General features: G+C 43.5%; 2 protein-coding genes and 1 long non-coding RNA gene across 5 annotated transcripts in view; 1 reads left to right on the top strand and 2 right to left on the bottom strand.

Annotated features, from left to right (window-relative positions):
- Positions 1-165: 165 nt before the first annotated feature.
- Positions 166-2425, bottom strand: ccnb2 (cyclin B2). Of its 2 annotated transcripts, none has more exons than XM_015953174.3 (8): positions 2267-2425; positions 2041-2163; positions 1599-1862; positions 1373-1531; positions 1062-1298; positions 723-863; positions 543-653; positions 166-468 (listed from the first exon to the last, which is right to left on the bottom strand). In XM_015953174.3, the coding sequence occupies exons 1-8, from the start codon at positions 2288-2290 to the stop codon at positions 361-363; spliced, it is 1167 nt and encodes a 388-aa protein (XP_015808660.1). In that variant the 5' UTR covers positions 2291-2425; the 3' UTR covers positions 166-360. The 2 variants fall into 2 exon arrangements, with proteins under 2 accessions (XP_015808660.1, XP_015808662.1); XM_015953176.3 differs by having other exon boundaries at positions 1599-1859.
- Positions 2426-4190: 1765 nt separating this feature from the next.
- cars1 (cysteinyl-tRNA synthetase 1) overlaps positions 4191-11375 on the bottom strand; it is a 29120-nt gene continuing 21935 nt past the window's right edge. For both annotated transcript variants that reach the window (XM_054731995.2, XM_054731994.2), the window contains 7 exons: positions 8688-8756; positions 8487-8568; positions 8326-8406; positions 7908-7975; positions 7751-7810; positions 7599-7682; positions 4191-5396 (listed from right to left, as the gene is read on the bottom strand). In XM_054731995.2, the coding sequence (XP_054587970.1) occupies positions 5268-5396; positions 7599-7682; positions 7751-7810; positions 7908-7975; positions 8326-8406; positions 8487-8568; positions 8688-8756 (573 nt within the window). In that variant the 3' untranslated portion in view covers positions 4191-5267. The remainder of the gene's footprint in view (positions 5397-7598; positions 7683-7750; positions 7811-7907; positions 7976-8325; positions 8407-8486; positions 8569-8687; positions 8757-11375) is intronic.
- LOC139071841 (uncharacterized) lies at positions 6417-6859 on the top strand. Its single transcript, XR_011521652.1, has 2 exons — positions 6417-6509; positions 6632-6859. It is a non-coding gene; the product is annotated as an uncharacterized lncRNA (long non-coding RNA).

The raw sequence follows: 11375 nt of genomic DNA, 5'->3' as shown, positions 1-11375 counted from the left end.
AGTCGGTCAGCAGTTAAACACTCAGTCACCATTTCACACTAATGAAAAAGATTCTGACTGAACACATTTCAAGTCAGGAGCCAAAATTGTACCAAGAAAAAAAATAAAAAATAAAAAACAATTTTCCAAGCACTTGAACGTACGTAATTAAATACACAAGTAAAATTATATAAAAAAAACAACATTTTATTAAAAACTTCTCCACTTTCAGTTACGGGAACAAACACACTCCATTGGAAATTCACTTCTTTAGGAACGCAAAAGCTGTGAACAAGTCTGAAAAGGTTATGTGTTCCTCTCTCAGAGAGATGACAAAATAAAGTGCTAGTAAAACATCTAATATGTTTCAAAATAAAAGTCTTAATTGTTGATCAAAGCAGCAGCCATTTTCTTTAGGACTGGAGACTTCAGCTGAGGAATGAGGCTGATCTTCATCAGCTTGCTGCTCGAGTACTTGTTCTTCACCGCCTGCAGGAACATCCAACAGTTTCCTTTATATGACCATGTTAGAGGGGGAGGGGCTTAATTCTTCTGGGACTCACCAGGAACTTTGTTTTCCCTTCGTTCACCATCACAACATTCTTGGCGATGTGTTGCATGATTGGCTTCAGGTGGGCCTCGTCGTAGGTTGAGTAGTGCTGCTGTGTGGGCGACTGAGGATGAGGAGATCCATTTAGACAACTGACCTGAAACAGCCGAACCAAACAGGAAGTAGAACTCACCCATGGCAGTACATCCATCAGCAGCTGGGAAAGGCACAGGGAGGCAGCAGCGATCTCAGAAGGCCGGTAGTGGACTAGCTGGTAGTCCAAGAGGGTCAGCTCCATCAGATACTTGGCCAAAGTGTGTTTCTCTAGATCAGTCTGACACAAAAACAGTTCAGATTTTAAAATCAAGACTTCAGAACACCTGGGTCCAAACAAAACATCTTCAGATTTCACTTCCAAAGACCTTCAGAAAACCTGAAGAATTGCTGATCAGGACCTTTAAAGGTTAGAAAGTCTGGTTGCTTGGAAGGAAAACCTGAATAAATGAATTCCAGTCTCGCACATCAAACTCACACTGGCCACTTTGGAAGCCCGCCTGAGGAAGTGTAACGGCAGCGGGCGTCCCAGCTGGAAGTTGATGCCCCTCAGAACCAGCTGCTCCATGTCCAGAATCTGAGCCCTACTGAAGGCGTTGTCAGTGATGTAGGCAAAGTCTCCCACCTCTGGCGTGTACATCTCCTCATATTTACAGGCCAGCAGCATGGAAGTGACGCCGACCAGCTGCAGCTTCCTGCGAGAGACCGGTTGGACCTGCAGAACCGCAGCCGAAGCTTTCACATCCAGCTAAGCTCAGAAGCAGGTGGAGATGATTCAGCAGGCATTACCTGGAGGAACCTGTCTAGAATAGCCACGGTAAGGTACAGAGTCTCCTGTAGCAGCTGGAACCTGGAGTGGACCTGGACCAGCCAATCGATGAGGAGCGCCCTCATGCGCTCATTGATGTCATATCCCTGCATGTAGTTAGCTCGTACAGCCTGTTGCACCTGAGGAGCACAGCTACGTCACAACTGAGCCAACACCTGGAGCAACTGGGCAACAACAGGAAGTTACCTCCAGAACGTGCAGGTAGTTGTAGATGTCCTTGACATATTCAGAGCAGAGCTGAGGCAGGTGTCCATCCTCCTCATCCACATCCTGCACCATGAGCAGAACCTGTGAGAATGCCTGGCATAGCTTTTCCTCCTTCAGGTCAGCTGGCTCCTCTGTAAGTGAAGGGAGCATTTCTGTCGCTGCTGGGATCTGGACCACAGCAGCCTGATCCGGAGCCAGCTTCACTTCCTGGGAACCAGCTGGTTTCTGTGATGCTCCTTTCTTCTGTGGAAATGTAGAGTTCAAAGCTTAGGAGAAAATAAACAGCAGCAAACTGAGTAGAAAAACAAGTTACGTGATTAATGGGTAAACATTGGATTTGTGTTAAAAAGACAATAAAAAAACTTTAAAACAAAACCCTTAAAGTCATGAGAGTATACTCCGAGCTACGGTGTTGAGCTACCTTAGCGTTGTGTGGTTTGCGGTTAGCTCCGGTAAAGTTGGTTAGTTCTCCCAGAGCAGCCCTCCTCGGAGCCGCCGTGGAGCTTTTACCCATCTTCAGAGGGTTTTCTGTGGCTGGCAGCAGCTGCAGACACGAACGAACAAACAGAAACACGTTGAAAAGGTTTAAAAACAAGCTAACTCGCGGCTAGCTGGAGATGCTAACTGCTAATAAACTGTAGACTCACCGCAGCTCGAAGCTCCACAGACATTTTTGAACGTCTACGGCGGAAACAAGAAATATTGACTTATAATAAAAAACTTAACGATTCTGTTCACCGTTAAGCACAGCCTAATCACGACGAGTGACTTCAAATAAACAACACAGACATGCGGCATTCAAATAGCGCTCCGGCGCTTCTGATTGGATACAGCTGGGAGGAGGAGGCTGCTGACTGGCTGATAATCTGAGGTCACATTTCAGATCAGTCTCTAAAATATTCATTGTTTTTAATAATTTTAGAAGAACGTCCACTACAACATCTGATTAGTTAAATATTACTATCAATATTTTTAAAAGTTAATGACACATTGTTCTCTACTACTATTGTCGTTCAAATCTGTACTTTAAATCTTTTTAAAATACATTAAACGAATTTAGCGATTTTTGAGCTCAAAAATGTAAACTTGGAACTATTTTTACGAGCAAAGACACAATCTGTTTCAGTTTCGTGCATCTCTAAAAATACCAAAATAACCCTGGTTTGACAAGTGTTGATAACAGGACTTTGTGCTTAAAGAGCAAGTCACCCTCAAATCTACTTTTTTTTTCCTGATAAACTACACAAATGCGTGTCTAATCGTGCTGCAGACACGTGTAGTCAATAGTTTAGCACTTTAGTGCATTTTAGTTAAAATTTAAATTTTCTGCCTAAAGCTGGGCGGACACTGTGCGACCGTAGCACTCATCTTCAGCTCAAACTGTACAACTTCCTCGCAGGGCAGATCTCACGAGTCATGTGCTCACACTGTACGACCCAGTTCTCGGATGTGATCTGACTGTTCACACTGTAAGTCTGGTAGCAACACGTCAGACCTAAAAATATGCTAAAAATAGCAGTTTTTACACAACACATCAGACTTCTTTGTCTTGTTTCGCCTGTTGTCCTTTGGGAGTGCTGCAGGAGGACACGCAAGATTCATGGGGGTTGGATGAGGAAAATGAAATAAAGAAAGTAAATCTGTTTTGTGATCAGTTTAATTTGACATGAACACGACAAACACGCGTTCTTGACAATCATTGTGAGTAATGTGGCAAGGTGGAGAAATGAGGGCCCAGGCGGGATCCCCAGACTCTCGGGTGAGATACGCTCTAACCAGTCAGCCAAAGGGACATCCCCTTGGACAAGTAGCCAGGGCGCATGATCAATCGGGACACTGTGACAGGACACTCACACTGCCACAGTAAAAAAACAACCGTGTAGAAATAAAAACGAACAACGTGTGTTATTAGGGAAATAGCGGGCGAGCAGTGTTGAAGCATGATTGCGCATGCGCCGTCAGCGGTTCTGGTACTTTTTGGGTCGCAGCCGCTCCCCGCGCTGCTTCAACAGTGCGATACCCTCACGAGGAACGAGCAAAATATCAAACACTCCAGAAGTCCGTGCGAGCTCACGATTGCTGATCAGTAGCTGGTCACGTGGGGTTAATCGCCTCTTGTAACCCCCTGTACACTACACGACACTCAGTGCAAAACTCGCCCTGATCTTGTGGATTCTCGCACGAGTGGAAAATCGGCTCAAAAAATTGAAAGAGTCGCAGTGTACGCCCGGCTTAAAACTGTCAGTGTTGTGCCGTTGTCAGGTAAAAACTCTGCACTGCATTTGAATTTAAATCTGCCATCGCTATTGGCTAAGAGGTACCCTAGGACGTTAGCTGGTACCATATGATGTCACAATGTCATGAGCCTGTGTGTGTGTATTTGTTAGCGACGCTGCCCTCTGGGTCTGCTGGGCAACAGCATTTGATGCATTTTTCAAACAGAGAATGGGAGTGGAGTAATACTCTGGTAGGGGGTGACTTGCTCTTTAATAAGTAAAATAAAACCTCGTAAATATACTGTGCACATGTGCTCCAGCTGTTTTTATGTTGACCACTGAAATTAAACAGACATTTCATTAAAATCATTTATTCTGAATGAAATCTGCAGGTGCATCACAATGAAGCAATAAAACCGTACAAAAATACAAAATATGAGTGAATGAAAAAACGCTTTTCTTGCTGTGATCAGAAAACACGTTGGCTCATATTTGTCCAACAAGCTCACACTTCTGAGTCGCTTTATTCTTTTATCAAAATCCTCACTGAAACATCAAATATTTCACAGCCAAATTAAATCTGCAGCTGTTTAATCTGTGGCTGGTTGTTGGCAGCATCGGCCTGTTGGATATAAACCCAGTAAAGGAAAAATGGATGTAAATGAATCCGTCACTGATGTTGATGAGTTTTATCAGTTTGGGTTGAGTGAAAGTGCTCCAAGTGGAGGTGATTTTATAAATGATAAAGTGCCAAAAAAAAAGGACGTTAAAATTAAATATTTGCGTCGAAAATTTTCACAAAATATAAAAAAAAGTTGTGATTTCTGTCGAGGAGCAACTGAAGCTGAAAATAAAACTAAATGGATCCAAATGTTCTGAAAATTACCTTCCAGGCTATAACGCCTGCTCTGGTCTTCTTTTCTCTCCATTTTTCCTTCCAGCAGCAAGACATTTCTGAACTAAAGCGGTTCTAGATCAGGAGTTTCTGAAGGAGGCTTTCTTTGAACTTTGCCTTGATTTTGATCTTGGTACCAGTTCTAGTACCAAAAAACTTTCAGACGAATGTTGGTTTAAAGGCCATTTCCACTCTGAGGAACATTCAGAACATTTTTTTAATCAAAATACAAAGAAATCAAACCTGGATCGAGATTTCAGTTTTTTCTACAATCAAAAAAACAAATGAGTGATATCGATAATTCATCCTTCCTGAGATTTTCCTGTAATCTTCCTTTCCTGGTTAAATGAAACAGAAATGGATCTGGCTGAAGCTGTAAGTCAGTCTGAAAAACTTCAAACACAGGAAGTCCTTTATATGTGTGGTTTCTGCCCTCCTCTCTAAGAAAACATGTTTATAAAGCAGATTATAACAAAATCAGATGAACAGGAGACAGCACAGCACCACCAGCAGCAGCAGCTTTAATCTGGACCACGCTCAGTTCCTGTTTTGGTTGGTCTGGAGATACTCGTTGTGCAGCTTCTCCTGTGCCTCGTAGAGCTTACGCAGCTTCTTGGCTTGCCCTTTACTGATCTCCTTCCCATCAGCATCGTGAGTGGGGAAACCCTGTGGAGAAGAGGATGTTACGGACAGCTTCTCAAAGAACAAAACACAGATGTTCAAAATCTCTCAGTTAGTTTCACTTTTACTCGGATTAGTTAACTAAGCTTAGCTAAGACTTCTACCTCATTACCAGGACTGGTACGATCCTGTAAAACCTGCTGTACCAAATGCAACACACGTATTCTGCCCCCTGGTGGAGGATATTAATATTTCAGGGATTTTTCTTATTAAAAATTACACAAGTAAAATTTTATCTGGTATTTCCTGTTTTTAGCATGAACGGGTTAATAAAGTTGTTAAAGAGCAAGTCACCCCCAAATCTACTTTTTTTCCTGATAAACTATATAAATGCGTGTCTAATCGTGCTGCAGACACATGTCGTTAATAGTTTTGCACATTTTAATAATAGTTTAATACATTTTAGTTAAAATTTTAATTTTCTGCTTAAAACTGTCAGTGTTGTGCCGTTGTCAGGTAAAAACTCTGCACTGCATTTGAATTTAAATCTGCCATCGTTATTGGCTAAAAGGTACCCTAGAATGTTAGCTGGTACCGTATGATGTCACAGGCTGTGTCTCAATTCAGGGTCTGCATCCTTCGCCGGCCGCATTTGTCGGCCGGTTACGTCACAGCGCCGCGACTAGGCCTGTCCCAATTCGAAGACTCCTTCAAATGCGGTCGACGAATCCGGCCTTCTTTTCGCCTGAATGAAGGATGGGTCCGGTGTATCCTTCAATGGTTTACATTTCCCAAGATGCCTTGCGGGCCGGATGGCAGAACTTTAAAAAACAATGGCGTACAGTGAAGCGGGAGCTGTCGGAGAGGATTGCGCACATAAATGTCAGTATAAACTTGAAAACTGTTAGGTTAAGGACTTTTTCTGATACATGAACGTTATTTTAGTTAGAAATGTTACAGTAAAAGTGCTTGTATTGCGGTCTCGGCTCGTATGTTCGGCCGCTCGGTGTCGTACTTCTCCCTCTACGTTTTCCCCCTGATGTTAATAGGAGTTTGTATTTTGGGGACATACGAGAAAACCAGGGAATTTATTAAGCTTAGGGCGGAGATGGACCACATGATCACTGGAGCAAAGTATTCGGCGGCTGTGGCATGGAGGTACAATAACATCTCATATTTTAAAAACTCGTTTGAGTTTATTTTTTTTCTGCGAAAACACGAAAGGAATAACCCGTTGTCCTCTTTTCTCTTCCTGTTGTTTTTCTTACATGTTTTTTAAGACTATTCTGGAGAAAATGGGCATCCAGGGGAAGGTGACAGCGATGACCAGCTTCTGGAGCTGATCAGGGAGGACATGAGGCTGCAGAGGGAGGCAGAGCAGCAGAGGGCACAGGAGAGAAGGGAGAACTTTGACAGCTTTTTACTTTGCTAGAAAAAAATGGTTAATAAAGATTAAACATGTACATATAAAAGAAATATCTAAATAAAATCAGTTCTGCATTAAACTCTTGAATTTTATTTTTGTTTACAAATGTGAATTGTTTACTAGAGGGTATCCGCTGGGTCTTGAAAAGTCTTAAAAGGTGATAAATCGGTTTTGGTCAAATTAAGACCCTTAGAAAGTATTAAAAACTATTATCACATCTTTGCTCAGGCTCAGCTTGTCGAAAGTATTTTCTCTGAATTAGCTCTCCAACAGTCAAGGAAATTATTAAAAAGCTAAATAAAACTTCGAGCTCCATCGTTTAAAGTTGCTTCTCCCTTCTGCTCAGCGGTTCCACGGTTCCAGGCGACGAGACGTTCGCCGAGGGAGTGGCGGGAATTCATGAAGGCTAGGCCTGTCTAAATTCACAGCCGTTAACATCCGTCTACTCGGCCGACGGAGGACCCAGCCCACGTCGGCAGAGTAGGCTGGGTCCTTCGAAGGATGCAGACCCTGAATTGAGACACAGCCAGTGTCACTGTGAGCCTGTGTGTGTGTGTATTTGTTAGCGGCTCCACCCCCTCGGTCTGCTAGGCAACAGCATTTGTTGCATTTTTCAAACAGGAAGTGGGGGTGGAGGAATACTCTGGTAGGGGGTGACTTGCTCTTTAATAAGGACAGAGCGACGTGTGTCAGAGGTTGCTGGTTTAATAACCGCTGAGCTGAGTTTTGTTGCAGCTGAAATCTTTTATTATCAGCCGGAGAAAACACAAACACAAACAAAACAGTAAAGTTATGTTGTTTAGATCTTATGAAAGTTTTACCGTCTCATCGAATCTGGAATATTTGTCCGTTTCAGAGCGAAACATGTCAGACGGAGCGATCCTCATCTTGTTGAGTTTGGCCGTCTGAAAAGAATGAAGTTTGGTAAAGTGAGAGCGAAGACGTCCAGAGCTAAACGGATGGAAAGACTCACCTCTTGCTCTTGTCTCTTCCTGGCAGCTTCTTCCTTCTTTCTCTTCTTCTCTTCTTCCACCTGAGAAAATGAAAAATGTTGCCTTAAAGATCCAGCTGAAGCAGAACCAATGCGCTCAGTTTCAGCGCTTCCTGTGAGTTTAATCACAGTTCCTCACCTTCTTCTTCTCCTCTCTCTCCCTCAGCAGCGTGTCTCTGTCAACCAGCTTAACCACGGTGGGCTGACCTGCAACAATCACACATTTTCATTTATTCTACCTGAGCCACTCGTTTACGGTGCCGTGCAAATGTCCTGATCCGAGGAGTCAGACGTACTTTGGATGCTAGTTTGCAGTTCATTGGACTTTTAAAGGTTTCCCAAAGAAAAACTCCGGAGATATTTTACTAACAGACTCAAGACAGCAATCAGAATCAATCTCTGAATCTAATAAATTTGATGGTTTTAAACCAGAAACGTCTCTGGTACTCTAATGGAAACGTGCACAGCATCGAACAGTCCTGCATGTTTAATCAACTGTTAAAAGTGTAAAATTTGGTGCGTTTCATTTGTTTTTAATAATTTCTGAAACCTCTTACCTTCGTGATCTTCCAGTCGGACCCCCAGCTCCGGTAGCGTATCATCTCGAACGACGTCGCAGAGCTTCAGCAGCTCCGTCACTGGAGATAAAACTCAAACTGTTCAGATATCGGAGCGCACGTTTCTGACCTCACAGAGGCGCGCGGAGATTCCTTCTCACCTTTCTGCTCGCGGGCAATCTTCCTGACATCCTCTCTGAAGTTGGACAGGACGCCGAGGTATGGCATCACTGTGCTCTCCAGCTGCAGAAACCGGACCAAAACAGGAAGATCTGTAACATCTGCTTTAGGCAAATCTGTGGCACAAACCCCCCCCCCCCCCCCCCCCCCCCCCCCACACACACACACACACACACACTTACATCCATACCGTGACCTTGACCTCCCACTGGGAAACCGATGGACTCCGATCCTTCGACTGCACCAAAGATCTGAACATTAAAACCAGATTTTAATTCAGACGTCATAAACAACGAGCAAAACAAGCTGTGGCTTCAATTATTTTAGTTTTCTTTACATTTTTATTTTCAAACTTCATACTTTCATTTAAATAAACCAGTTCATCAGAGATGGCCACAGAGAAAACATTTCTTTATTAAAAAGAACTATCTGAAATTAGAATAAACACAATTATAAGTGTTACGTCCCAGGCTGTCTAGGGAGCCGGGGGTAACAATGAGGACGCATGTTCTCGTGGTAAACGTAACAAAACAACATTTATTTACATAAATATAAACTCAAAACACAGATTAACAAGACACATCAGCAGCAACGCAAAACGAGTAACAACTAAACTCTCATATTAACCAAATTAATACAAAAACACCACGAAAGACCATCACGATTTCCCTTTTACTGAGTGATGTCTTAATAAAAGCAAGCGAAGGGGTAAAGTATCCTTTACCCCTAAAAGGCGAACGGTTAAACACAGAGAGTTAAGCTCTCAAAGTTGTTACATAAAACTTAAAACCAAAAGCTGCTGAGGAGACAACAGACCAGAGAGAACCTCCCTGGCCTGCCGCTCCCTGAACTGAGGGCTGGCTGACTTTTATGCTGCTGGTCATCAGGATCAGCTGGGAGGATCTAACCGGGAGGCAATCTAGTGAGATTGGAGCCAGGTGCTGCATCTCCTCTCTCACACACACACAGGGAAAAACACAAATGGCTCTGAGCCATAACAATAAGTTCGGGTAACGCTAAATGGCCATGTTCCATGCTTCCATTGTCAAGGTGGCCGAGCTGCGGCCTAAAGGTCGTCGGTGCCTGTCATGGTGGCAATCCACAAACCTGCTGGTGGACACCAATGGTTAGGGGTAGGGATGCACCGATACCTCTTTTTTCCAAACCGATACGATACCGATACTTGGATCTGAGTACTCGTCGATGCTGATTACCGATACGATACTTCCACCACACAAAAAAATGCAATGATTTGGAATACAGATTTTATTTTCTTCTCTGCTTTCAACGGGAAAAGACTGTGAGGTGGATAAAAAGTAAAATATATGAATGGAAATCATCACAAAACTAAAATATTAGGTGAACAGAAATGACAAGTTACAGTGAAACCATTTTCAAGCAACTGCATTGGTACCGGTTAACTTTTACCGATACAGATACTGGTATTGGTATCGGCACCGATACCGATGGTGCATCCCTAGTTAGGACTTCTTTTTCAGCTCGACATCACCCCTATCGGGACTCCAGAGGCAGCTGATGGGTACCGGCAGGCCCAGCGGAATGCGGCTCGGGTGGTCACGGAGGCAAAAACCCGGGCGTGGGAGGAGTTCGGTGAGCCGTACGGCTTCGAGGAGATTCTGGTTCACCATCCGGTACCTCAGGAGGGGAAGGCAGTGAGCTATCTGTGCCCCAGACAAGCTGGATCCCAAAGTCAGACTCTCTTGGTCAGCTTGCTTCTCACACCTAACCCTCTGTCAGGAATCTTGGCGTGACCTTTGACCCAGCTCTCACCCTGGATTCTCATATCAGTTCTCTTGTTCGCTCTTCCTTCTTCCATCTCAGGAACATAACTCTCTTTTCACGTGTCTGAGCAGAACCTCCCTGAACCGTCTACAGATGGTTCAGAACGCCTGTGCTCGGCTTCTGACCAAGTCCTCCAAACACACCCACATCACCCCGCTTCTCCTCCAGCTTCACTGGCTGCCAGTCAACTTCAGGGTTCATTTCAAGATCCTGGTTCTGGTCTATAGGGCCTTACATGGACGAGCACCATCTTACATTGGTGATCTTCTTAGTCCCTACACCCCCAGCAGGTCCCTGAGGTCCAGTGATCAAAGCCTACTGGTTGTGCAGCACCAGGCTAAAGACCAAAGGTGACAGATCATCTGCTGCTGTGGCCCCCAGACTCTGGGCCTCTCTCCCCCTGAGCCTGAGATCAGTGGACTCAGTGGTCTCCTTTAAAAAGCAGCTGAAGACTCAACTGTTCAGGCTGACCTTTGGGTGACCTTCATCACCCTCTCCTTATTCTGCTCTTTTGACTTATTCCGCCTTTCCAAGGATTCACCGATTTCCTTCTTTCCTACTAATTTTCTCTCTTGCTCTTCCTTAAAAATTTGAGTCACTATTTGTATATTTTCTCATTTTAAATATATTTTTAATAATTTAAAAAATCTTATATTCCCATAATTCTTTATAATCCTATACAGTGTTGGGCAAGTTACTTCAAAACTGTAATACATTATTTATTACTTGTTACCCTCATTTTAAAGTAATTCATTACATTACAATATTACTGATTTTAAAATGTAAGGCATTACACTACTTTTGCATTACTCTAAGTTATTTTCAACCAAACAACTTCAGTATGAGTTTGGTAATCTGATGCCTGGTGAACTCATGACACATCCGGTGGAAGGTGATGTGGTGTCTGAGCTAGGATTGCTGTTAAAAACAGATCTTTAGAAGGATTGTTTATTAAATAAAAGCAACAACAATCTGTACTCTCAGCACGCTGCCATCTTAGATTAACTGAGCAGGGAGTGAGGTGGTGGGGGCTCCAAGTATATTTAGCCTTGGTCCCCAAATGCCTT

This window comes from Nothobranchius furzeri, chromosome 9 (assembly GCF_043380555.1).
Source record: "Nothobranchius furzeri strain GRZ-AD chromosome 9, NfurGRZ-RIMD1, whole genome shotgun sequence".
NCBI lineage: Eukaryota > Metazoa > Chordata > Actinopteri > Cyprinodontiformes > Nothobranchiidae > Nothobranchius > Nothobranchius furzeri.
Note: the sequence above shows the minus strand (reverse complement) of the source record. Positions and strands in the feature narration are given on the sequence as shown.